Source organism: Spinacia oleracea, chromosome 6, assembly GCF_020520425.1.
Source record: "Spinacia oleracea cultivar Varoflay chromosome 6, BTI_SOV_V1, whole genome shotgun sequence".
Lineage (NCBI taxonomy): Eukaryota > Viridiplantae > Streptophyta > Magnoliopsida > Caryophyllales > Amaranthaceae > Spinacia > Spinacia oleracea.
Genome location: NC_079492.1, coordinates 134,076,800 through 134,102,814, shown reverse-complemented (window position 1 = coordinate 134,102,814; position 26,015 = coordinate 134,076,800). Strand labels below are relative to the sequence as shown.

The 26,015-nt window shown below is 35.3% G+C and overlaps 5 protein-coding genes across 11 annotated transcripts; 3 read left to right on the top strand and 2 right to left on the bottom strand.

Moving 5' to 3' along the window:
* Nucleotides 1–740: 740 nt before the first annotated feature.
* On the top strand, nucleotides 741–5,115 carry LOC110785314 (protein GAMETE EXPRESSED 1-like). 2 transcript variants are annotated; one of them, XM_056833884.1, is made up of 8 exons: nucleotides 741–948; nucleotides 1,073–1,169; nucleotides 2,535–3,040; nucleotides 3,135–3,722; nucleotides 3,808–3,934; nucleotides 4,042–4,228; nucleotides 4,317–4,464; nucleotides 4,558–5,114. In XM_056833884.1, the coding sequence occupies exons 3-8, from the start codon at nucleotides 2,556–2,558 to the stop codon at nucleotides 4,826–4,828; spliced, it is 1,806 nt and encodes a 601-aa protein (XP_056689862.1). In that variant the 5' UTR covers nucleotides 741–948; nucleotides 1,073–1,169; nucleotides 2,535–2,555; the 3' UTR covers nucleotides 4,829–5,114. The 2 variants fall into 2 exon arrangements, with proteins under 2 accessions (XP_056689862.1, XP_021845442.1); XM_021989750.2 differs by lacking the exons at nucleotides 741–948; nucleotides 1,073–1,169 and adding an exon at nucleotides 2,177–2,382 and having other exon boundaries at nucleotides 4,558–5,115.
* LOC110785329 (uncharacterized) lies at nucleotides 4,036–15,047 on the bottom strand. Of its 6 annotated transcripts, none has more exons than XM_056833885.1 (4): nucleotides 12,943–15,047; nucleotides 12,063–12,261; nucleotides 9,185–9,242; nucleotides 8,027–8,656 (listed from the first exon to the last, which is right to left on the bottom strand). In XM_056833885.1, the coding sequence occupies exons 1-2, from the start codon at nucleotides 14,385–14,387 to the stop codon at nucleotides 12,180–12,182; spliced, it is 1,527 nt and encodes a 508-aa protein (XP_056689863.1). In that variant the 5' UTR covers nucleotides 14,388–15,047; the 3' UTR covers nucleotides 8,027–8,656; nucleotides 9,185–9,242; nucleotides 12,063–12,179. The 6 variants fall into 6 exon arrangements, with proteins under 6 accessions (XP_056689867.1, XP_056689863.1, XP_056689866.1 ...); XM_056833888.1 differs by having other exon boundaries at nucleotides 8,027–8,581; XM_056833889.1 differs by lacking the exons at nucleotides 8,027–8,656; nucleotides 9,185–9,242 and adding an exon at nucleotides 4,036–4,176.
* On the top strand, nucleotides 8,117–9,079 carry LOC130459078 (22.0 kDa heat shock protein-like). Its single transcript, XM_056833891.1, has 2 exons — nucleotides 8,117–8,257; nucleotides 8,369–9,079. Exons 1-2 carry the CDS (start codon nucleotides 8,143–8,145, stop codon nucleotides 8,923–8,925), a joined length of 672 nt encoding a protein of 223 aa, XP_056689869.1. The 5' UTR covers nucleotides 8,117–8,142; the 3' UTR covers nucleotides 8,926–9,079.
* Nucleotides 10,807–11,800, top strand: LOC110785330 (inactive protein RESTRICTED TEV MOVEMENT 2). The gene is made up of 2 exons (XM_021989768.2): nucleotides 10,807–10,983; nucleotides 11,107–11,800. Exons 1-2 carry the CDS (start codon nucleotides 10,869–10,871, stop codon nucleotides 11,646–11,648), a joined length of 657 nt encoding a protein of 218 aa, XP_021845460.1. The 5' UTR covers nucleotides 10,807–10,868; the 3' UTR covers nucleotides 11,649–11,800.
* Nucleotides 15,048–15,196: 149 nt separating the features above from the next.
* Nucleotides 15,197–19,070, bottom strand: LOC110785331 (ATP synthase subunit d, mitochondrial). The gene is made up of 5 exons (XM_021989769.2): nucleotides 18,753–19,070; nucleotides 17,964–18,045; nucleotides 16,328–16,392; nucleotides 15,654–15,740; nucleotides 15,197–15,559 (listed from the first exon to the last, which is right to left on the bottom strand). Exons 1-5 carry the CDS (start codon nucleotides 18,921–18,923, stop codon nucleotides 15,458–15,460), a joined length of 507 nt encoding a protein of 168 aa, XP_021845461.1. The 5' UTR covers nucleotides 18,924–19,070; the 3' UTR covers nucleotides 15,197–15,457.
* Between the last annotated feature and the right edge of the window lie 6,945 nt (nucleotides 19,071–26,015).

Genomic DNA, 26,015 nt, shown 5'->3' with positions numbered 1-26,015 from the left:
AGGGCGGGGATGAGAATCGATCCCAGGATCACCTAGAACCGGGATGAAATCTCTAACCAACCTGGACGGAGGGAGTATTACCTCAGTTTTTGAAAGTTCACATTATGAAATTTCTGTCCAACGTTGAAAAACTTTGGCCATAAATTTTCACTATTATATTCACCAAACCATTGTCACGTAGATTTTGTTAGATTCGTCTTGACATATACTTATAAAATACTCCCTCCGTCCCTTAATACTCGACCTGTTTTGACTTTAGCTACATATTATAAAAACTTATGAAATATTAATATTTTGAAAATATATGTTAAGATGAAGCCAACAATATATATTATATGCTAACTTTTGTTTTCATATACTAGAAATAAAATAGGGTCAAAGTGAATTATGGGAAAAAAAAAATTAAACCGGTGCGTGTATTTCGGGACGGAGGGAGTATCGATCAACTAATTCCTCCTTTCCATAACTAAATGTAACTTGACTTTGTACTATTTATAACTAAATTTGACTTGACTTTTGCACTATTTATAGTAAAATCTGGTCAAATGATGGTATATAAATAGTGTTAAAGTCAAACTGTATCAACTAAATAAGAACAGAGGAAGTATATTATTACATTTTGTACATTATGAGTAATTTTGAAGGGTTAATTTTTATTGAAAAGAAAAATATTATTAAGACAAAATAAAAGACTTTTATATTATATCTAGGGTACCTTACACATGCCTTTCAATATTTATTGTATTTCCACCTTAATTATGAATAATTATTAAAGAAACTGAAATTAACAAAAAAAAAAGTTAAAAAGCAAAAGAAAATGGAAAAAAAAAGCCCTGAATCGATGTATTTCTTCACCATCAGATACGTCAACCCGTCTGCCTTCCTTTCTGAGTTTAAGACGTTAATAATCCCCAATTCCCCACATAACATGACAAAATCTGTTTATTGGTAAGTTAATCAATTAGTTTAATTTCATCCTTCATTTTATAAGTATCCGTCCTCTTTTTTGCATATTTTCTACACTTGGACATAATCATGCAATGTCATTAGCCTGTGTTATGCAAACTTGCAGATTATTTGGAGGTCGACGGGGCACGAGGGCAGAGATGCTAGAACGCATATTTAAGGAATTTAATTTAATTGAAATGAATTGAACAAGAAGATATAAGGTATGTGTTTTCCCTGTTTCTTTTTTTTTTTTTTTGAAGGAAGTTTTCCCTGTTTCTTCATCTTTTTTAATTTGTGGTTTATCTCTTTTTTCTCTATCCGATTTCCTTTTTTATTTATTATTATCTTTGTTAAAACCGATTAGAGCATGATCAGCCCTAGTCTTAAAACTTGAGTTGTGCTGACATGTCATATGATTCATCGATCTTAAAATCATACATATAAAAATTGTAGCATTGAAGTAGACGAGTTTTATCAAAGTCTTAAAGTGAGTCTTGAAAAATTAAGACTCCACTTAAGACTTGGTATATATGTGAGTTAAATTAAATAATAAAAATGATATTTTACATAAATTTACAAGTCTTAAATGATTTAATGGGTGAAGAGCTAAATTTGATTGAATATTAAAGAGTCTTAACAATAATTTAATTATTTAATATTAATGAAATGTTGACATGACAATTGAAGAAAATCTTAAGACAAGACCCCATTGATCTTGCTCGTCACAGTACATAATTTTATAATATTAACTTTTTAAACTTTTACAAATAGAAAATATAGATATTTAAAGGTCATATAATGCATTGGCTACTGCCGATCCAAGTGATGCAATTAAATTAAAAACCGGTTGGTTCGAAGTTTTCACATAAGGGTCTGTGTAGACTTAAAAAAAATATCAAACTTTTGGAAAGTAACAGCACTTTCAATCTTTATTTTTATATTTTAACTCATTGTAATTATGTAATACGAAGTAGAAATCAATGGGCCTTTAACTTTGTCATAATAAAATTGTAAATTGTGGAAAGAAAAAGAATTTTAAAGAATGTGAAGCCCAAAAGTCATTTTCTTGGGCACCAAGTCATACTTGGGCGCCAAGTCATGAAAAAGCGCGCCATTATTGTTGTTATATCCAACTCTTTTTTTTGTTAAGAGCTTTCTTCTTATTTTTCAGTTTCACATTATCAGATTAAGAGCATATAAAACTATACTCTATATAATCATTTTAAACAAAAAATTATTATTATTTTTTCGACTAAAAGCTAAAGTTCATTCTGTTTACTCGTGGTGTAATCTAATACTACCAAAATTTTCCCTATTTTGTATTCTATATTCATGCCTTTGTAGTAATTGAATGATAATTACAGAGAAAATTCAAAGATTTACAAAGTGACCGCTTAAAGAGAAAATCAGCAGGCTCGTCATCATACATACAAAGTAAACATAATAATTTGTCAGATTTGCAATTTACTGTAAATCATGCAAATATAGAAATTCTTGCACACAGCACACACATTAAAAAAAAATGAGATTTTTACACTATGTCATGATCAAGAACAAACTATATTGATATTATGCCATGAATGCAGGTTCTAGAAGTGAAATTGAAGATGGGAAATCATAATCTTGTTATGTTTCTGTTGATTATTCTTTCTTGTTCACCAACAAGCCAGTCATGGAGTTGGTTTTCATCTTCCTCATCAGATGCCCCTTCAAGCGAAAACTGGTCAGGGGATAATAATGCTATGTCTAAAGGTTTGATTACTGAGTTTTCTGTAGATGCTCTTGATAATCCACAAGCTGCTGAACTAGTTGAAAACGCTAAAAGAAAGAAGGAAGGAACAAATCAATGTTGGTCTAGGGCATACGATGATTTATTTTCCAGTTGTTCTGAAATATTTGCTGAAGAAGAAAAGAGAAAAAGACTAGCTTGGCATCTGAGTGATTGTTTTCAAAAGGATACTGGGAGGAATACCTTCCCTTCGTGTAAGGGTAAATCCGCCATGGTTGATTGTCTAAAGAAGTTGAGTAATGATGAGAGTAAGACTTACCTTGAATTTTACCTTCAGACAAATTCCATTTGCCATCAGTTACAGTAAGTATTAAAACTATCTCATTCTTTGTTTATTTACTGAATTTCTTCGTCCTCATTTTGCTTAAAAATTCTGATGGTTTTATGCTACATACAGGTCTAAAGCTTTTAAGTTTCAGTTACAAGGTTTGGTGAATAATCTGAAAGATTCAGCACTGTATGCAGAAGACAAATTGAAGACCATTGAAAAGAAATCGGATAATCTTCTGTATAACTCAAATGAAATACATAAATCTGTAACATCAATTGATGCACAAACTCAAACTGTTGGGGAGACTCTGAAGAAAATGTTTGGAGATTTGGGAGCGATATTAAGTCATTCGAAAGAGCTTAATGAAACAGCTAATGGAATAGCAATGTCTCAAGAAGGGTTGCTAGAAGGACAAGGGATATTGAAAGAGAAATTGAAGGAAAATATGTTGAAAATTCAGGAATCTTATGAGAATTTAGGTGAAGAAATACTGGGTTTACAGAAAAAGACTGTTGATGTGAAGCAAGAGGTGAACAAAATTGGAGAAACAATGTCATCACAGATGCAGAATCTTCAAGGGAAAACTGATGATATTACTGAAATGGCTAAAACTTCAGTAGATAAACAACAAGAGCTTCTTCGAGGTCAATCGATTGCTCTTGAGGGTCTTCAATCTCTTACTAGTTTTATGTCTCAAACCCTTCAAGAGAGCAGGTAAGAAAGATAAATTATTGTGACATTAACATATAAATGTATGATTGATTTCCTAATTAATGGTACTTTTTTTTTTCAATTCCAGAGTTTCTTTGGAACAATTAGTGGACTTTGCAAATGGGCAACATGAAGAACTGTTGAAGCAGCAGAAACAGCTTCTACTAGCTAATGACAACTTGGCTAAAAACTCAATATCCATATTAGCAGCTCAGGTGATTGATTTATTACATACAAGTAGAAAGTAAAATAATGTTTTTATCAATATTGCTCTGTTGATTAACTAGTTGTGACTTGTGAGTGACGTATTTGTTGTTTGCAGGAAGCGTTTGAGTCGAAACAAGCGAGCATGTTTGCTGCCATTGATAAGCTGTTTACCTTGCACAATGCTATGCTACTTGAATCGAGGCTTATTAAAGCTTTCTTCGTCTACTCAATCTTTCTCCTTGTTCTCTACCTGCTCACAAGTACAAAGCAAACTTATTCAGTGAGATGTAGGCTTTACATGGGTATGTAATGTAGTCTGTTCTTTTCCTACTATAACCATGTTCCCTTAAACTTGAAGGTTTTCTTACATTTAATTCTTTGCCATTACAGGTTTATGTATTGCGTTCGCAATAGAATGTGCAATACTACGTTTCACCTCCAACGAGAATGAGCAACTCATTTACCTTAGAACTGTTATGAAGCCACTTTTTGGGATCTATGCAATCATTCAACTTCTCTATACCATTTTCACATATAGGTATAATTTTTCTCTTACTAAGCAAAAACATTGTAAAAAAAGAAGATACAGTTTTTTAGTTATCTTAATAAGTTTCTGTTTCAATTTATGTAGGGACTATGAAACATTGAACTATACAATGTTGGTCTCACTCCTTGACAAGGTAAATGGGATGAAGAAGAAAGGAAATAGTTGTACATGGGATGAAGATGACGACGATGTGGATAGTGAAGTTGACTGGCTATCTTGGGTCGAGGATGAGTTGCCTGAAGATATGAGTGTTATGGAAGACCCAGATTATATGTTGCCGGTTGCAGCTAAGGAAATGGGAGAGAACTTTGTCATTAGCACAGAAAGAAGATATAATCTCCGATATCGTCCATAATTATTGTAGGCTAAGATATATACGCATAAGAAAATTTTGCAACACTTACTATAGGTTTGATGATGGTTATAAGTATTTGTAAAATATTGTTTTACACTCTCTGCTTAGAGAGTACTCCGTAGGTTACAATTTCAGTAAATTAGTCCACATTATCCAAATATCCAATCAATATTCTCTTATATTCCTGCAATTTTTACAACCAACTAGTATTTTGACCCGTGCAATGCACGAGAGTATTTGTAAAGTGTTACACAAACTTGTGTTGCTCAACATACAATAAATTTAGTTATTATGAAATTTTATATTATTTATGCGCATCTGTAAAATTTTTGTTTAGTGTAAGACATAAATAAATATATAAATAAATAGAACCACATTTTGCATGTAACAACTAATATAACGTCAATACTTAATAGCAAAACAAACGGTTAATATAAAAAAATCATAATAAATTGACGAAATTTGAAACTTAGTCATAGAAAAAGATAATAGTGACATAACGTAAAACACACATTGCCTCTAACAAATATATGATGACATAGAGTTGATTGTGTCAGTGATATAACGAAAATGATTGATGACGAGAGGTTGATTATTTATTGTTACAGTTATGGAATATAAATACGAAGTAACATTTTAATTGAGTTAGCTCATTAAGTTTTAACTATTAAGTTTTAACTATTTATTTTGATGGGTGTCTTTTAGGTTTTTTTTATGGGAAGTCTTTTGGATTACCCTCTTTTAATACAATACTAGTTTGAAGCCCGTGCGATGCACGGCAAAAAACAATAGTTAAAATACAATGACTTATATCTTATACGGAAGTATAAGTTTATGAAAAACTCTTATGCTCAGTCTATGATATCCCTAATTGGCCTAATTGTAATACCAAAGCAAAAATTAAAATTTTACTCTAAATAAGAAAAATCTTTGATGAAATTATATACTTCGTATATGAACTGATCTAGTAACATTGTTCTATTTTTCTACTTTGCTAAGATTTGTCTAAATGGACTATTTCTACCATAAACAAACTTCTTTGATCATCTAAATAACTAATCTTATTATCTTTGCTAAGATTTATCTAAATGCACTTTACTATATGCCAGATTTTTTTTTAAAATGTCATCGTCACTTATGGTATTTTCACTTCCCAAAACTCTTATAAAATAAAATCTTATCTTTACTATTGTCAAACTTTATAGAAGAGTCTTGAATCTTGACAGGGCCTGTTCTAACATCCAAATGTAAAGAAAATAAAGAATAAAAAAATACTTTTAATATCAATTATGAAGGATAAAGGGGGAAAAAATATTAGTTTACAATTTAAAATAAATTTCGGTCGTTGCCCGGATTGTACAACAATATTTTTATGTTTGGAAACATGAGAAGTATAACCAAACTAAAAAAAATTAAATTATTACTAAACTAATATGCTTAATACATAAATTTTGTATATGTATAATATAAGATGGAATATCCTCTAGGAACTCCATGATTGGCGAGCAATCACACTCACTGCTTCCATCCGCAACACACTCGAGAGCTTGCACACATGCTAGATTTATCACTTGCAAGCGCCATAACCTCAGCCTGAAAAGAAGCATTGCATCTACCAAAGTTCCCTAAGCTATGAAGGCAGACACCATAGTACCTCGACCTGTTGTTCCGTATGATCGCCCCATCCCCCAGCTAGACTCGAAGAGCCTTTTAATGGTCCATCAGTATTCATTGCATACCAACCATCAGGTGGGCACACCAAGCTACATAAATCTCCTACTTGTTACCACGCACAACCATCTTCACTACGACAAAAAACGAAACAATTCCTCACACATATCCACCCTATTGTAATATAGAAATAAGTGGCTCAAATTATATTGCTCGTAGGATCTTTAAACTCCTGATTTTTTATAAACCAATGTCTAAGGTCTTCTTGAAAAAAACTGAGTGCATCTGTAGGACCAGAAGCCGACGGCAAATAGTCTTGGCTGTTGGAAAGTTTCTAAGTATATGCAACGTAACATTATTTTCTCCTCATCTCCACATAAATAACACTTCGGATCATCAGTTAGATGTCTTGTATGTCGATTAATAAAACATGTTGAATAATGATAGAACAACAAAAATCACGGTAAAGCTATTATATAAAACAGCGTTAAAGTTAAAATCTATGCCTACAAAAAGTTGAACGATAGAACACCCAAAAAAATCATTCGTAAAGGCGTAAAGCTATAATAAAAATTGAAGTATTTTGCTCCTTGACTACGCAAATAGCCCATGAGATATTTAGATATTATATATATAGGAGTATCTTATACCTACATTTTTTTTTTAAAAATAAAACCTTTATTATTAATCAATGTTTATCTTATCATTTAATATTTTATCCTTAATTTGATTTTATCAACTTAATTATTACTCAATGTTTATCTTATAGTTAAATATTTTATCCTTAATTTACTTTTATCTTTTACATTAATTAAAATTAAATTAATGTTGATTTTGTGACTGGACTTTCCTACGTGGACGCTCCCAATACTCTTGAAAAAACTCCCCTTTATATATATATATTAGATTAATATTGATGTCTTTTAAATGTTCTTAATTTTAATAATAAAAAATAAATGGGAGATTTATGAGGTGAGGACATGTCTCATTACCACCCATGGTTTTAGTTATTTAAATACTAGGTAGAGATAGATTAATAAGCCACTTCAAGAAGTTGAGAGGTTAACAAGACGTAATATTTTTATTTTTACAGATAAGAAAAAATCCTCTAGGTTACCCTCGCACAAGAGCCCCACGCAGAGGCCCATTACAAGCCTTAAACCCAACCCACCCCAACCAACCCCGTAATTATTTTGGGGAAAAGGAGTAAGATAGTTAAATACGTACACCAACTATAGAATAAGTAGAGGCGAGTAAAACAAAACAAAAAAACACCCCTTTTTTGAAAAATGGGTTAAAAAAACAGAAGGATGAAGCATTTCATACACAAGGCAATAAACAATACAATATTCTTAAAGAATAAGAAGAAAAAACACAAAAAAACATCAAATGATGAAGTATTGTATATACTAATGGGTAGCATCAAAACAGGAGGTGAGCCATAACATGGGCATTAGGCAAAGACACAAAGCAACTTAAAACTGAAGAAAGCAAACAGGAATAATTTGTCCACAGGAAATCCTAATCTAAAAGATACCAACACCTATAAATATAAGACCCTTGAATCAATTATTCATACAATCAAATCATCCTTCTCTCAACAGTTTGTTCAGTAACATTAACATCTAATTTAAGCAAAAAGAATGGCAAACAAAACCAAGTTTTCAGTTCCAGCATCACCTTGCTACGTCGATTTCAATCCTGCTTGTGATTTGCAGAAAGAGGAAGGTCTTGAGACTTTGATCATCCATCTCCCTGGTATTGTCATACTTAATCCCTTATACTAGTTTGTTTTTTCCTGTTTATGATTTGCAGAAGTTGAACTAACTAAATTGATCCCTTTTTCTGATAATGTGTGCATATATGTAGACTTTAAGAAAACTCAACTGAGAGTGCAAGTTAGCAAAGAAGGAGTCCTCAAAGTAAGTGGCGAAAGACCAACAAGTGCAGATGGGGCAAAGAGGAGCCGGTTTCTCAAGGAAACAAAAATACCAGTGGGTTGTGACATGAATGACATACGAGCAAAGTTCACTGATGAAAGCCTTCATGTTATAATGCCAAAGAAAGTTACTCCTCAGCAGCCTGCATCAACAGAAACAGCTCCACCACAACAAGAGGTTACTGATCAGAAGCCGGAAGCTGAGGCAGCCATGGTTTCTGATGATAAAAAAGCAAAGGTTACAAGTACAGAAAATGGTACAATGGTCGGGACAAGTAGTAGTTATGCTCAGCCAAAGGGTGATCGTATGTTTGAGTATGGAAGCATCAGAAAATGGCTGCAAGGAAGAGAGAAGGTGACGTTGGGGTTCGGAATTGCAGTAGTGACAATGGTAGCAATTGGAGCTTTTGTGGCTTCAAAGTATGCGTCTAATTCTAATAACAGTTGTTCTCTTTCTCTGTATATGGAAGAGTCAGGGTTTATGTAAACTCCTCTGGTTGTGTATTGTTCTGTTTTTATATTGGGTTGGGAGAATTTATATATGTACTTGAATTGGTTAAGTGTACAGAAAGATTTACAAACATGAATTTAAAAGCTTGGTGAATCAAGTATTAAAATTTCTTGTGAATGATTATGATTGAGCATTTTTAAGCATTATTAAGCATTCTTCAGTATTGAGAAACTCCAAATTGATGAACATGAAAATCAAACTTAGCATATCAATCTGTAACATAACCAAAAAATACCTCTTGGCTAAATGGACAAGTTTTAAGCCCCAAATGAGAAGTATAAACCGATGCCATCCTGTAATTTGAAAACACAGGGTATACTCTTACAGCTTTACAGAGAGCTACAACTAAAAACGTTACAGTCAATTATTGCATATGAATTATTTTGGAGAGTTACAGGTGAATCTACAAAAAAAAATGTCACTACCTTCAGAGGCTGGTTGGTTAGAAGAACTGCGCTAGGGAAACAGTAGTTCTTTCATGAAAAAAGCCATGCTCAAACTTCAAATAAATGAGACAGTTGAGGGATCTTAAGTTTCTTGTGAGCAAATGGTGGCATTTCAATAAGTTCTCCACAGACGGTTGCTTGATCATAGAAAAAGGTTATGAGGCTTCATCATGTCTTAAAGTTACTTCCTAAACTGCTAAGCTATCTTCATTAATCTAAATGTTATGAAACAATTCCTTGACTGTGACTGGTACCGGTGATTGGCATGACAGTGTCAGCATATAAAGTACAGCTGTGCTATCAAAAGCTTAGCTTTACTGTTCCCCTGTCTTCCCAAACACAGACTATGCTGAATAAATATGGCATGTCATGGCCCTTCCAGCCACCACTAACTAGACTAGCTAACATCCATTAACATATACTCTGTGCATAAGAAACTGATGGATACCATCCTCTACCGGTAAGATCATGTTTGTTTGGATTTCTTTGTTTTTGGGAATTTCGACATGAACTGGAAGAAGAGAAGTCTAGCATAAACCTAATTCACATACAGGTTTTTTCCAGAGTAAATCAGAGATGGTTCATCAAACTTCCATATCAGAAAAATGACAATCGTCCCTAGGAATTATCTCAAAAATGTAGAAAGTCACCTCCACTTAGCCATGGATTGAATAAAACTTTGCTAAACTCATTACGTGACACACTTCTCATGCGAACTTCTTTTGAAACCCTTCTCAAACAAAATTGATGGAAAAATGAGATTGCAATTTGCAACTACTGTAAAAATTGATTTAGCTGATGGAAGTACCAGTACTGTGCGTGCTACATTCTTGGAGATTAAACATATTTTCAAAAAACTAAAAGGAACCAAGTACTCCGTAATAAGGATGGGTCTATGAAGCAAATTGAGTGTATAAACTCCGTCCAAAACTAGTAGTCACACACGAGTGATACAACAATATTTTATAAATGTTCGAAAAAAGTTGACCCATATCCTAAAATAACATTGCTTTATAATTGGGTTTCCCAATATGTCATAAGCAGTAGTTAAAGTTTTACCACAGTTATCTTTTGTATTTTTAGTGCATATTCCAGAACCAATATATAATTCCTAAATCTGACATTGGCAACGACAAAATCAGAAGCAACCGTGGGTTTCCAACAGGAATTTTGGGATTACCCAGAAAATTCTACTTGCAAAGAATTCTAGAAAGTTGGTATGTAGAAAGAATATAGCATGCCTATGCAGAAGAAAGTAAGCTAATCACACCAAAGCAACTTAAATCTCAAGAAAGCAAACAAGAATAATTCATTTCGGAGGAAATCTTAATGGAAGACCAACGAGATGCCCTTTTAAACCATACCTATAAAAGGGGAAAGGGATGTTCTTCAAACAGAATATCCACACAATTAGCTATATTTTCACAACACCTTCTTCATTAACCAAAAGCTAAGCGCTACCAAATTCAGCCAATGGCAAGCAAAACCAAGACTTCAACTATTGCACCGCCTTCTTACGTTGATTTTGAACCTTATTGTGAATGGAAGAAAGAGGAAGGAGTTGAAACTTTAGTCTTCCATCTTCCTGGTATGTTTCTGTCTTCCTTAATTTCTGATAATTGAAAATAGTGGATTTCTAAATAGACAAGGCTTAAAATAAAGACATACTAACTTACTATATCTCTATGTCAATATCCCTATGAATTCACAGATTTCAAGAAAGATCAACTAAGAGTTCAAGTCAATAACCTTGGAGTTCTGAAAGTAAGCGGAGAGAGGCCAACAACTGCAGATGGAACAAAAAGAAACCGCTTCCTTAAGGAAACCAAGATACCACAAGGCTGCGACATAAATGACATTCGAGCAAAGTTCAGTGGCGGACACCTTCATGTTGCTATGCCCAAGAAAGCCTCTCCCCTAATTGAGAAGCAGCAGATGAAGCCTGAAACAACATCATCAGGTGGCCCAAAACCAGAGGCTACTCAAAAGCCGAAAGCAGAAGTCCTGGTCCCTAATGCTGAAAAACTAAAGGCTCTAAGTTCTGAAAATGGTAAAGCAGGAACAAGCACTAGTTATGATCAGATGAAGGATGAAAACATATTTGGGCTTGGAAACGCCCTAGGAAGATTGCAAGTGCAGAAGAAGGTGAATGTGAGTTTAGGAGTTGCTGTTGCAGCGGTGGTGGCAATCGGAGCTTATGTAGCTTATAAATATGGATCTAGCTCTTCTCCTCCTCCAAGTATTGAGGACTAATGCCAAAGTTAGCCTCATTTTTAACAAGTTTTCAACTCAATGTGTTTGTGTGTCGACTTCAAGAAATGGTATCCTTGCTCAATCAATTGTATAAATATTGTAATGTACAACAAAAAGGCTTCAAGGAATGAATAATATTATATTTATCAATGTTTTGATAAAATAGTTCTGGGAAGGAAGTGCCACGGCAAAATAAACTTCTATAATAGTCAATGATCCTAAGTACTACAGGTATGATGCTCCGTGTTGTTCGGATTATAACATTTTGACCTTCAATTGGCTAACATGATGAATGTAATAAAACAAAGGTATGATTAATCAATGCACAATTGCACATTCTGAAATACAAAGAATTTCTGATTGTGAAGTCCATTAATAACTACAAGAATTCTAAATAATTATTGTAAAAGTTACCTTGCTGAGACGTCCTCATGATAATCTCCAACCATCATTAGCCAAGCAAAACTAAAACTAGTTCCATTGAAATTGACAAAACAGTCTGAGCTCTCAAAGTCTTGATCATGGCTATATCTAATGCCAGATGCTCAGTATGACAGCAGTGCTAAAGAGGAGGAAAAGCACCACATTTCCTCCAGGCAAAGAAGACCTGTGGCTTCAAACAAAATTAGGTCAGATCAACTTCAGAGCCTAAAAAGTAAAAACCCATTAATCAATCCAGAAAACGTTAATCAAAAGAAAGCTTGAAATCTACAAACTTTGTTTCAATAGGAAACCTAATTTCTAAATGCAATTACATAAGATGATCCCTGAACACCACCTCCAACCCCACCCCAAACAAAAAAAAGGTCATAGACAAAGTGGTTCTGGGTAGAAGTGCAGTTAGGGTATGTTTTGTTTGCCATTGATATCAGCATTATCACAAACTTGACATTTTCTCATTTGCTACAACTTCAAATCCTGTTATTAGCCAAGACCAATCTGTTTCTAAGTCCATCGTTTGTTTTTTATACTCATTAATTAGTTAACTATTGAAAACATATCTTCATGTTTGATTTGCAATCAACCGAACAAAGTTACAGTAAGCTCAAACCTCCAAAACACCTAACTGCTAGGAAAAGTGAGGCAAAGGAACTGTAAGAATCAACCAGATTACAGCATTAGCCCCATTCAGTACTCTAAATTAAATTTTAAAGACAACTCATCAGCAAGCAGATTGAAGTTCCACTTTGTTTTCTTAGTTGTTTCCTATTTTCCTTGCATTGCATTTCTGGCTACACTTTCATAGAACAGCTTTTTTCATTTCTTAAAATTAGAAGGAAAATACTGGAAGTACCTGAGTTTTCTCCTGGATTTAAAAATATATGCCATGGCTGGAGGAAGAATACCAAACAGAAAACAATTAGCATACACCCCAGCAAAGTCAAGAGCCCTCGAGAATGTTGATGGATAGAAGGAAGCAACAAGAACCGGAACAAGAAATAGAGCAACAGATATCAAGCCCTCGAAGTTCCTAAAACTACTTCCACTCAAGATTGATCCATCACTTGCATCTGGAATCCTAGTTTCCCTCATTGTTTCTTTAGCACCCAATTCATTGTCCGAATTGCTAGACCGGAAAATCAACTCCAAGGTGTCAACTAGCTGCTTGGGAAAACTAACAGAATAGCCAATGAAGCTAGTAGCCAAAGCAGAAAATGCAAAGCCCTGGACAGCAAACAAAGCAGAAGACTTAACAGACAGCAACAATTTGATAGGGTCTCCTTGTAATGAAGATGATTGAGCAGTCCCAGTTCCAGCAAGTCCTAACACAATAAGATTCCATGACAAAACCATAACCAATGGAACAGTTCCACCAATGAGAATCGCCTTTCGAGCCTCATCAATAGTATCTCCAGCAACTTTACAGATAAAAGGGGTAATAACATGAAACCCTAAGGTAAGGACAGTGACAGGAATAGCAGGCAAAATAGAGAAAACATGCCAAGATGAATTGGACAAAGAAATTAACAAGTTAGCTCTTGCAACTGAAACACCAATGCCCACCAAAGTAATGATTGAGATCAGCATCATAAAGCATAGAAATCGATTTGTCGAATCAATTGCTCGAAATGGGAAGAACCAAATGATACTTCCAAGAAACATAGGGAAAATCCCATGAGATACTACATTATTTAAGCTAGGAAACCATTGAGAGACAATAGAACCAATACCAGAAACACAAGCAACAAGAAGAGAAAAACTAAGGCTTGCATAAACAATTGAAACGAATGCACCAAAATGTGCACCAAAAGCCTTGATTGCTAACCCAGTAAAGCTTACGTCTTTGACCCCATCTTCCTCCATTGTAGCAAAACTAAGCTCAGCAACCAATATTATGGAGGAAATGACATAAACCCATGATAGTAATATAGCAACGGTGGAAGGTAATGGTCCTGATTTTATGGTTGCAGATGGTAAACCTAACATTCCGGGACCAACAGCAGTCCCTATTATCAGACTAACAGCTGCCCAAAAACTCTTTTTCTCCTGTTTTTGACCTTGTTGTGTGAGTTTTGAATCATGGGTTTCATCTCTAGCAAAGCATTTTACAACAGATTGAGCAGCATTGTGTAGATTAGGTTTGAAGAGAGGTAATGTTGTTATTGAAATTAAGAAAGATGGGTACTTTATGATTCTGGGGGAGATTAATTTGGAACTAATATTACAAGGAGAAGAATTTGGAGTGTGAAATTGCCTGTTGAGGATCAAATTAATATGGGTTAGATGAGAAGTTGTCATATTTTGGTGAATGGAATAAAGGGTGGCTGCGGGAAGATTCTTGGGATTCAGATGTGACAAAAACAGAATCTGGATTTCAGGAGTGGGATTGCCTGTTGTGGAAGGAGAAGTGAAGGCCAGTGGACCATGGCGGCTGAATTGAATGTCGTAATAAAATTAGGGAATTTTGTCAAACTACTCGTAGTAATAGGGGAATTGAATCTCGTAGTAAAATAAGGAAGTAAAGAGTGTGTTTAAGGATTACTAATGCGAAAAAGAGTGGAGTATTTCTTAATTAGTTTATGGGACAGTAGTTTATCAATTTGTGATTGTTGAACAAAATGTATTAACGATTACGAAGGTATTCTGTTCTATTTTATTTTAACTTGATTTTGGGTGCTTACGAGATTAAACCCCTAATTCAGGGGCATTGATTCGTGTACATAACAGAAACTGTAACTCTTCTTCCCCGTAAATCAAAAGTAAGGAGCAATACCTCATATACCCGTATCCATGGAAGAATCATCTGCCCTGAAATCATTAAGGGGTGATGTTATGATTCATATACCTCACATAATTGGTTCTACTTTTATTGGATTAACCATAGTTTTTTCTTTTCCTTGTATTTTCTCCCTACTCGAGCAAAAACCATCTACTTTATATTCATTTTCCACCAAAAATGGTCTACGCTGAACAAAATGAAAGCTTACTTACTTCCGTCAAAATGAAAACTTACCCACGCAGGATTCGCCTCGTAATGGAAACTATAAATGCAGTACTTGATTAAAATCAACATAAAACTTCAGAAACATGCACAAGTGCACAACAGGTAGACAAATGTTCTCAAAAAATACTTCCAAAATGATATTCAGCCATTCAGATAGACAAATGTGCTCGGCCTTTCATACCAAGGCATCTTGCAAGCACCTCACGGACTAATTACAAGAACATCGGGAAAGAAATGCTTCACATGGCCGAACAAAATTGCCAAAAAAAGCAAATATTAGTTATTTTATTATGCTAATTATAGATCAAACACCATGATCTCAACATGTTCATCCTAAGCAGCAGATTGCAGAATCAGCACAACTTTAATAACCCCAGTAATCATTACGAATTTCATCATCAAACTTCTTCCTCAGCTCTGGATGCTTCTCAAAGTACTCATCCGCAGTCATGGTGCTTAGTTTTTTCTGAAGATAATCCAATATAACTTAGTTCACAGAAAGAAATGATAACCTACAACAACTAGCTAGATATTCAAAGGATACAAAGCGCAGGTCTTACCTTCAATTCCTGGACATCTGCTATTTCTTTTTCTAATCTTTCAGACTCTTTCAAAGATTGTTGTTCTGCTTCTTTCAGTTCCACTAACTGCAGTACATCACAAGACAATGAATCAGCACGATATTAAGCAATACTCATCCTTTAACGTGATTTCTCTAGCTAATATAAATAAGATTGATTTGTTGCAGTAAATGTTTCCCGGAAATAGCAATAAATTGAAATTTTCTGTAATTGAGACCCCTATAGCCCCATTGCCCATTGCCCATTGCCCATATCACAATTCCTAGAGAAATTTCTCCTCAATCCAAATTTTTGACTAGATTTGTGTAGCCCTTACATGAACTTAACCTGAAATTATTTGAATGTCTTGGCCCTAATCTGAACTTATTTTTAAAAAGATGAAAGAATAAGGCCTTAAAGATCAAAATTTCAAAGCACAAGAATAGGATCCTTTTAAAAATCATAGTGTAAGCACACAGTATCGAATTGAAATGGCTAAAAGCGGAAAGAAAGCAGTACATGTTGATCAAAGCTTCTCTTTCTTCCAAATTTTAAGTTGGATCAGAAGGAAAAAAAAGACTTGTATTATGTAATTATGTCCCTGCTTAATAAAGATGAATACTATACCTAGAGATCAATGCACTCTAGAAGGTTTAGGAGGCATTAATACTCACCAGGGCTTCAAATTTTGGCTTGTACTCTGGTGTAACGTTGTCCACATACTTTGGAACCACAACACCTGGAGAGAGAATAGAAAAATTATACTTGGGTGTAATATTAGCAAAGCTTAAATGACATGCAGGAAAAAAATGGTTGGAATTAAACATTAGATCATGAAACTGGACATCAGGACACAATTCCATGTCAAAAATCAAATTCCAGACACAAGGTAATCATAATTCACAGATTCATTAAACAAAGACCTCGCCTGTCTTTGGTGATGGAAAATGTTCCCCATAACAATACATGAAAACTCATTCCGACAAGCAATCTCGTGATGTAAAATAAGACTTTTGTTTCCCGTAAGAAAACAGGATAACCAATTCCGACAAGCACTCTCCAACATAGCTTGCAGATTAGGAAAATCACACTTCACAGCGAGACACTGAACTTGGCTCTTGAAAATGCACATATGTAAATCAGCACATAATTAAGACAAACTCCGCAGAGATAGGGAATATGAATCTTGAAGCTATACGTATAATCCCTCTGCCCAAACACAAATTTCCACAATACTGTATATTCCAATAAAAAAAACCTTATTTCTTTCTAAAAAAATCAATTGTTAACTATTAAGGTATAATTCCCCTTCTCTCTCTTCATCAAGAAACCTTTTTCTATCTCAATCCTAACACTTTCTTTTTTCTTTCTCTCTCCATCCACTTCCAATTGTTTCTATTCACATCCAATCCAATAACCCAAGTCAGAGTCAACCATAACCATTTATTTAAGAGGGCAAAGGGCATCTAAAGTTGCAGCTGATGATTGGCAAATTGGTATGCAAAGTACTCAATGGATGTAGACTTGTTCTCTTCCTAATCCAAAGCAAAGAATATAACTACTACAAAATCTAGCAGATGATACAATAATTTCTCTCTCCTAATTGCTTGTCTAAATTACTAATTTAAGCAATCCAAATAAACGCACTTTTGTCAATTCAAAAGCAATCGTTTCTAAATCGCTCAAGCAAAAGCAATCATTTGAATTTGGTGACAAGTTAATGTGAACTATAAAAATTGTTCAAGAAAGTGTTAACTCCATGATGAAATCACCATCTTAATCAACTAGTCTCTATGATACATTATGATTCAAGAAATCGCAACCATTTTTCAAAGAGTTAAAAAATTATTGCTTGTTCTATTTCTAAACTTCAAATCAAGATTACATCGAATGTCTTTCCGAAACTGTTCATCTAATTTAATGCATTTCGATCAAGCTTCTAACAGTACCAGCAACTTCACATAGACTTACAATAGACTAAGGTAATGCTTCATACACATACACTAAACCCTATTGCCGCCAAAAATCTGGAATGTTGTGCTCTGAGTCGACATATTTGGTAAATATGTGTTAAATATTCGATCATAACATGTTACATCCGGAAAATCACAATTCAAATACAAGATTTGGCTCTATTGACAGTCCACATTCCTTAGTTTACCAAAACATAACACCTCTTCATAGCAACAGCGTTTTGACAGACATATAGAAACATAAATACGATGCACGAAGAAGAATTTTAAAAATTCTTCACTTCCAGACATAAAAAGTTGCTGACAAAACATAAATGCAAGAAATACAGAAACTTACCATCATAAGCTTCCTTGTACATATCAACCACTTTGTTGCCAATTCCTTTTCTGTAATACTCCCAGTCTATGGGCTCAGGTTCCTGCATAGTCCCACATTTAAAAACAACATTATCATGGTATCTGCAATTGAGAATCCATGCAAAAACTCAAAGAAACCTCATCTAAAACTTGAGCATAAATATTTCAATGACCGCAACACATGATCTCAATTCGATAAATGTGCTTTAATATTTTCGATCACAAGAAAAAGTAACACATTTGCATCAAGCAAAATGCAGCTTAACTGTTAAGTGTCAGTCTGAAGGAGGATAAGTGAAGAAGAAAGAGAAAGCATGTAATCGGACTATGGCGAAAAGCTATGCCTCAGCAAATAGATTGATTTTCTAACACTATGGGGTTCACATTTGTTCTTCTTTAGAGCAGAAGACGTAAATTACCCTAATAAATCAATCCATCAATTCCGCATACCCAAAAACTGCTTTCGCCGAAAATCATCATTTCAAATTCCTACCAAGCAATGAAAAAGTTTTACATCAAATTATTCGATTCGAAAAATCATCCAACCAATTTTAAAATCTCCTCACTTTGGTCTTAAATCCGGAGCAGTCTCAAATAAATAATGAGGGTTTCCAGGAAATTCTAGATCGCACGCATTCCCGAAAATCAAATCCATTAATCAAAAACAAAATACACAAATCTCCAATAATAGCAAAAATAAATCAACAACAAAACAAAAATGGGGGAAAGGAGAAAATTAGGGTTTACAAACAGAGATCGAAGATCGGACCTGGCTAAACTTGGTCTGAAGTTGAGTGTTGACTTCATCAAAAGTGCGACGAAGGGTGAAGAACTCCTTGCGAGCTTCATCGGAGACAAGGAGCTTAGCCATGCCTTCCCAATCGATGTTCCTCGAAGCCTTGAAGCTCGCATCCGCAACCTTCTTCACAACTCCACTCATTTTTTCTCTCTTTCTCTCTCCTCTGATACTTTTTCGCAACAAAAATGGGGCAAAATGGAATTGGGGATGGCAATTGGCAACTGTGATAATGTTGTGGTTGTTGGGCCAGGGAAACCCTTTTTTCGGCTCTCTTTATCTTTCCTTCGGTTCTTGGTTAAGGCTGTGGTTCGAGTAACTTTTAAGATGGCTCTCAGCCTCTCACTAGTTCTTTTAAAATTAAAAAAAAAAAAAAAAAAAATTCTCATTAGGGATAAAAACCGTATCAAAAATTGAAAAAATGGATTGAACAATATGTAAATGAATCGAAAAAATTCAACATAAACGGTATGATTTTTAAAATTACCGCCTAACATGCTCATAATCTATCTCAAGTAAGGGCATAACATCACAACAACTAGCAAAGTCTAGCATACACCAAGATTACACACAAGTAAAGGGGGAGGGAGTTTCATGCCATGATTCTACTAGGCGTCACCCAACTTCTAGGCCTAACCGCATAAGTGAACTATTGGTAAAACTTAAACCTAGAAGATTTAAGCAAAACATACATAAAAACACGACTTTCAATTTTGGTTAAAGAAATTCAACCTAAATTATGAACTTGAAAATGAACATCAAAAACAAATTACTTTAAGTAAAAAAAAAAACTCAACCGCAATCGTGAACTGAACACTCATATATTATAAAGAAAGAATTAAATGAAAGCAATAAAGAGATTAAGTTAAGAAATTATATTTGACTTGAATTGAAAGTGTTGAACTTGCTCCAAATGAGCAGAATTGAAAGCTTGAAGAACAATAATTAAAAACTAGTGCAATGTTTAAACTATTAAAGCGATTAAAGTGGTGAGAGTGAGAGTGAGAGTGAGAGTGAGAGTGAGAGAGAATTCAAAAAACCTAGGAAACTCCAAAAAGTACAACTAAACTAAGTCATTCCCACATGTTGGGTTTGAGGTAACATTCTATTTATACAAGGGAGAACATATGCCCAAGAAGTGGGATAGTCGTCATGTACGCACAGGTCCGGTCCTGAGTTTTTGGGAGCCCTAGGGCGAAATAAGGGTTTAGGGCCCCTTTCGAAATGATATATCTAATAGATAACTGAAATATATCGTTTCACTGTTGATAAAAAAAAAGATGCATTAAAATTTTCGTCCAATCCGCTTCTAGAATTTCACCGGCGTGCTCTGAGCACTTGCAAATTATTAGTAAAGTAGATAATCACTTAATTACGGTATTAGGTAGTCAATATGAATAAGTAGGTTTGTTATTTGATACAAGAAAATAGATTTATTTTAGTACGGAGTAGTTCTTTATTCTTGTTTTCATTAAATAAAGTTCGAAATTTCATTTTTCAATACCATCTAACATAGACTCATAGTCCATCGTACAGGTAAGTTCGCCTACAACTATTACCCGAATTACAACTGAATAATAAAAGTTAAACTAGATGTCAAGCACTACACATGTAAGCTAGCTCGGTGTGGACTTGTTTGTCTTGAACATAATGCTAACATAAAAGAGGGAGTTTTAATGAGTTAAGAAATTAACATACAAAAAATATGATTAGAAAATGAGTTCCTCGGAAGTTAAAGTGAATAAAAAATAAAAAGTAAAAAGTAACGAAAATAAAATGAGCGAAAGAGAGGGTGAAAAGTTGTTAAACAAAAAACGTAATTAAGACAGCAAGCATGAGGAATCAAACCCACGACCCCCAAGACAAATACCACTGCTTTACGCCTTTACCACTGAGCCAAAGATATTTGTTTTGTTAATTAGCGCGTTTAATAATTATTATAGCAATATACTGTACAAATTTCTATTTTGGGCCCCGTTTCTCCTTGGGCCTAGGCGGTTGCACTCCCCGCCTACCCTCGGGGCCGGGGTTGTGTACGCACAATGCACCCAAACTTTCTCTCTCCTCGATCCCACTCAACCCACCCAAACTTTATCTCTCCTCCCCTCACTGAACCAACACCACTCCTCATTGCCGTCACCACTTTCGCCCCCGCTACCGTCGACGCTTCTTCCAATCTCTCCATAGATGAGTCTCTGTTCTCTCACTTCACCCGACCCCTGCAACCCACCATTATCATCGCCAACAACAAAAATGGCGGAGTAGCCAAGAACTACACCAACAATTACAACCCTAATTTCAATTCCAATCATCAAAACTCGCCTCAAAAAATTTCAATTGGTGTTGCCATAGCTGCTGTTGCACTCTCATTCAACCTCTTATTATATCCACCTGTTTCGCCTGAGGTCTTTCCTTTTCCCCTAATTCTTTTGATGGGTAGCCTTTAATTTTCGATAATCATGCTTGTCTTTGTATCACTTCGTATTAATTTAGGCGGTTGTTCTTTGTTTGAGCTGAATTGTGGGTTGAATTTGTATCTCGTTGATGATTAAAAATTATTTTAGCGGAATTTGACTTATGCATTGGATGAGGGGCTGATTTTTCCTTGCATTTCTTGTTACTGGTTTATCAAAAGAATTGGGGAATTTAGGAGTTAAAATGATGAGATCTTGTTCATTATCCTGTTAGGTTTTTTGTTGGCATGGTTTTTTGTTTAATTAGTTTATACCCAGTTCATATTAGTAGATGTTGAAGGAAATAATGCCCTTGGTCCAAGTATGCATTCTATGTTAAGTCTAATAAATGCGGTTCAGTATTAATTAACAAGTTAATAATTCAGTGAGATCAAGTGAGCTGAATGCCTAGCTAGAGGCCGCTTCAGTTCAAGTGGAATTAATGATATTAATCCACAGCTTACTCTTGACTGAACCCGTAGGGTCACACAAATAGTACGTAAACGGATCAAGTATTTAATGGCATTAAATACTCCATCTATGAATATTCGGAACCGACGGATCTTGGTTTCAGTGGGAGCTAAGATCGTCACAGGCAAGAAATGAATACTCCGGAAACGATGATATTGCCGGAAACGGAAATATGGATCGTGTCGGAAATATGAATATTATCCAAGTCGTAGATGTTGCCGGAAACGGAAACATGGTACGTATCGGAAAATATTATTGGAAATGGAAATATTACCAGAATCGGAAATATTGCCAGAAACGGAAATATTGTCAGAATCGGAAATATTACCGGAATCGGAAAATAATTCCAGAAACGGAAATATTAAATATTTGTTCGAAACGGAAATTAATTCCGGAATCGGAAATATTAAATATTGTTCGTATCGGAAATAGATTCCGGAAATGGAAATTTAATCGGAAGCGTATCGTACGAATTAGCATCGGACGAGGCCTGCCGGACGAAGGCCCAGCACGAAGCCGGGCCATCGCCCAGCAAGCACGCACGCCACAAGCCCAGCGCGCACCAAGGCCACGGATGCGTGGGCCGCGCTGCATGGGCTGCTGCTCGCATGCGCATGGGCAGCCCTTGTGGCTGCCGTGTGTGTGTGTGAGTTTGTGCTCATGCGTGATTCCTAAAACTGCAAGAGTTAGTGTGTGATTAAATTCCTATTCCTAATTAGATAAATTAATTAAATAGAATTCATGTAGGATTCTAATTTCAATTAATTCGTATCCTACTAGGATTGCGATTCCTTTTCCATAACTCTATAAATAAAGGCCTAGGGGTCATTATTTATATACAAGTTTTTAAGTATTCAAAACTAAGATTTTTAAGCAGAAAAATCAGCCAATATTCTTGCCTACCCAACCGAAAATATTAGAACCTTAAGGGCGATTCTAGTTGGTCAATCTTAAGGCGGATCCGGACGTGCTGTGGACTATCTACGGAGGGACGACACTTGGAGTCCTAAAGACTTGTTCTTGTTCGGTTCGGGCGCAACTAGGGAAGGCACGCAACAAAGAGTATGCATCTAAACTATGCTAAATGATTATGTGTAAATAATATGTTTCCTGGCTTTATGGTTTTTCCGCATGATTTATGAACTGTCATATGAATCATAACCTAACAGTGGTATCACGAGCCCCTTATTATTTTCATAATCTAAATTGCATGAACATGGTTAAATATTACAAATTTGCAAGAATTAAAAGGGGTGATTAATTTTCGTAATTGTTAATTAATTGCAAATTGCGTTTATTTAATTATACGTACGCAGTTTTTCGGCAGTTTCTTCGTTACTCATCCGAATTGAGTGATTTTTGTGTCAATTCCGCATGTAAAAGGCATTCTAAAATTTTGACAAAAATAGTATTTTTCTGTCGAACCCAGAATTCTCAAATTCGAAGCCTAACTATGACTTTTCGAAGGTTTTAGTTTTTCGAATGCAAAATTTCGTAAATTTAAGATGTTAAATTAAATATTTGCGATTCTTGTTGATAAATCTTGAATTTTTGATTGACCTACTGCATATGTTTAACAAGTTTGAATGCCTAGTCTTGTTAATTATGCAATCTAATTTGTAATTATGATTAATTTGTTGAAAATTAGAATAATTTAGAATTAATTTGATTTTCATAATTAATTGTAATTTAATTAGAAACCTATGATTAAAAACCACCATAAAAATTGTAAATTTACGATAAATTTTAAATTTTTATGACCTAGACTTGAATCCATATCAATCGGAAATCAATTGGATAATAAATTTTCGATTTTTTCGCCCTAAAATTATGAAATTAATATTATTTATTAATTTGTCATTAATTTTAAATATAAATTTTAAATTTTTATGCGATTCGTTCAAATAACTTGCACGCACGAAGCAATGGACGCTTCGTGTTACCCTTAAGGGGTGTTGTATAATGCGGGCATGCGACGACGAGCAAGGGAGCTCGTCGCCCGTGCGGCACGAATGCAATGAGCAAGGGCGTAGTGCACGAGCACAAGGCAGCAGCCCTGCCTTGTGTCGTGTGCCACGAGCAATGAACGAATGGGCATGGGCGAGGGGCGAGCCAAGGCAGTCGCGTGTGGGCAGCAAGCGAGCTGCGCCACAACGCGCGCTGCCTCGCACAAGTGCGCGCAGCCTCGCGCGCAGCGAGCGCAAGCTCGCGTGCCACGAGCGCTGCGCACAGCACTACTCGCGCGCACAGCGCGCGATGTCGCTCGCCCAGCGAGCGATGTCGCGCCCCAGCGAGCGATGGCTCGCGCGCACAGCGCGCGATGTCGCTCGCCCAGCGAGCGATGTCGCGCCCCAGCGAGCGATGGCTCGCGCGCACAGCGCGCGATGTCGCCCGCCCAGCGAGCGATGTCGCGCCCCAGCGAGCGATGGCTCGCGCGCACAGCGAGCGAGCCAGCGCGCCCAGCGAGCGATGTCGCGCGCCCAGCGAGCGATCTCGCGCGCGCGCACTGCGAGCGATAGCTCGCGTGCGATGGGGCGCTGTGCGGAGGCTTGCGATAGGACAGCAGCAGCTATGCGACGAGCGCATGGGCTGCGCGCACATGGCCAGCAATGGCTGTGTGCGTACGGCCCATGGGCGTGCAACGCGTAGGGTGTTTGCGTTACGATTAGATCGTTTTGAATGTTTAATTTGAAAATTTCAGTTCACGTAATTTTAATTAATTTTAAAATTAATAATTTGAATTAATTTCTTGGATTTTAATTTTGAATATTATAATTATAATAAATGGAATTTATTCTAATTATTTTACTAAAATTAAAATCATGAATTAATTTAAATGCGACTGAAATTAAATTAAACTTTTGGATTCATTTATAAATTTATATGAGCTTTAAATTTTAATTAAATTTGTATGTTTCCGGTTAGACTAGAAATACAATTTTATGTTTAAAATTAGTAAAGCATATGAATTTATTGGTTTAAGTAGGAGCGCTTTTTAGTCATAAACTCTTGATTAGGTCTACAAATCCTTAAGGTTAAAACAACTCGATTAGAATTAATAAGGACTGAATAATTGGTAGATTATTGGTGCCCTTGATTAATTGCTGCAAATGTTTACGTGATGCATAATGTGTTTTACTAACCAGCTATGTGGGCCATTCATGATAATGAATGGGTGAATGGTATATATTGTATATGTACTGTTTTGCAGGTTATGAAGTGACTAGTATGGCCCAAATAGGATAGAAAATATGGTCTGCGTACCATTAATTTGAATGTAATTGGTCTAAAGCACCAAAGTTATTTTTCAATTCAAATATGGTCTGCGTACCATCAAATAGTTGTAATTAGTTATAGCTTATCCTATTTGAAGAAAATGGTGCCTCCCACGGAGATTTTCAAGACGGACTTTGAAGTCAAAGCTTCAAGATGAAGTCGGGCCATACTAGATCACAAATATCTTATGCATGTTTTAAGTTATTTATTGCTTTAAATATGTCTTAAAATGCATGAGATCAAAAGCTTGATTATGTTGCATGATTAAGGATTTTAGTTCACTTAAAATCTAACCAACATAGTAAGAGCCTTAAGTTCCAAACTTAAAAATTGAGTTAAAAGGTGCCATGCCAAAATATACACTTGCTTGGATATCCTTTACATCAATCTAGTAATAGTTTTCGCTCAGCGAGGTGTTACTTATTGGTCCTAAAGGGGCAAGGTACACAAATAATTGTGAGTACATGTTAGTTTTGGTGAAACTCAACGATATAAGTAAGGAGTCCTTTTATGTCGTGGCAAATTCGATAGGTTTACCTAATAAGTTCTTAGACGTACCTATCAACCAAGAATAGTTTCTAGACTATTAGCAAAAGGCTTTTGCTTACCTAAGATGTTCTAGGATTAAGTCGACAAACTGTGCTTAGTTCTTCAATGATTTTAGGATCTTGGAATCATTTTATTCACACCTGCCGGAACAACAAAATCGAATAAAATGCTAATAACTTGTTTGAATTGCATGGTTGCTTTAATTTCAAGTTATTATTCATGATAAATGTTTAGACTTTGCATGCTTCAATGTATGTTTTAATTATTGTTTATAATTAAATATCTTGCACTGCAATAAATCCTTTTAGAAAGGTAACAGTAAATTTCCTCGATTGGTAGTGAATCCAAGAACGATTCACGGAAAAGAGAGAAAGTGAGCAATTTAAAATGTACGTTTCTTATATCGACTTTTATGGTTGTTTTCGAATATCAAAATCGAATGGCAAACCAATTGGTGCTTGTGAATTCAAAATACAATGTAGTTTTG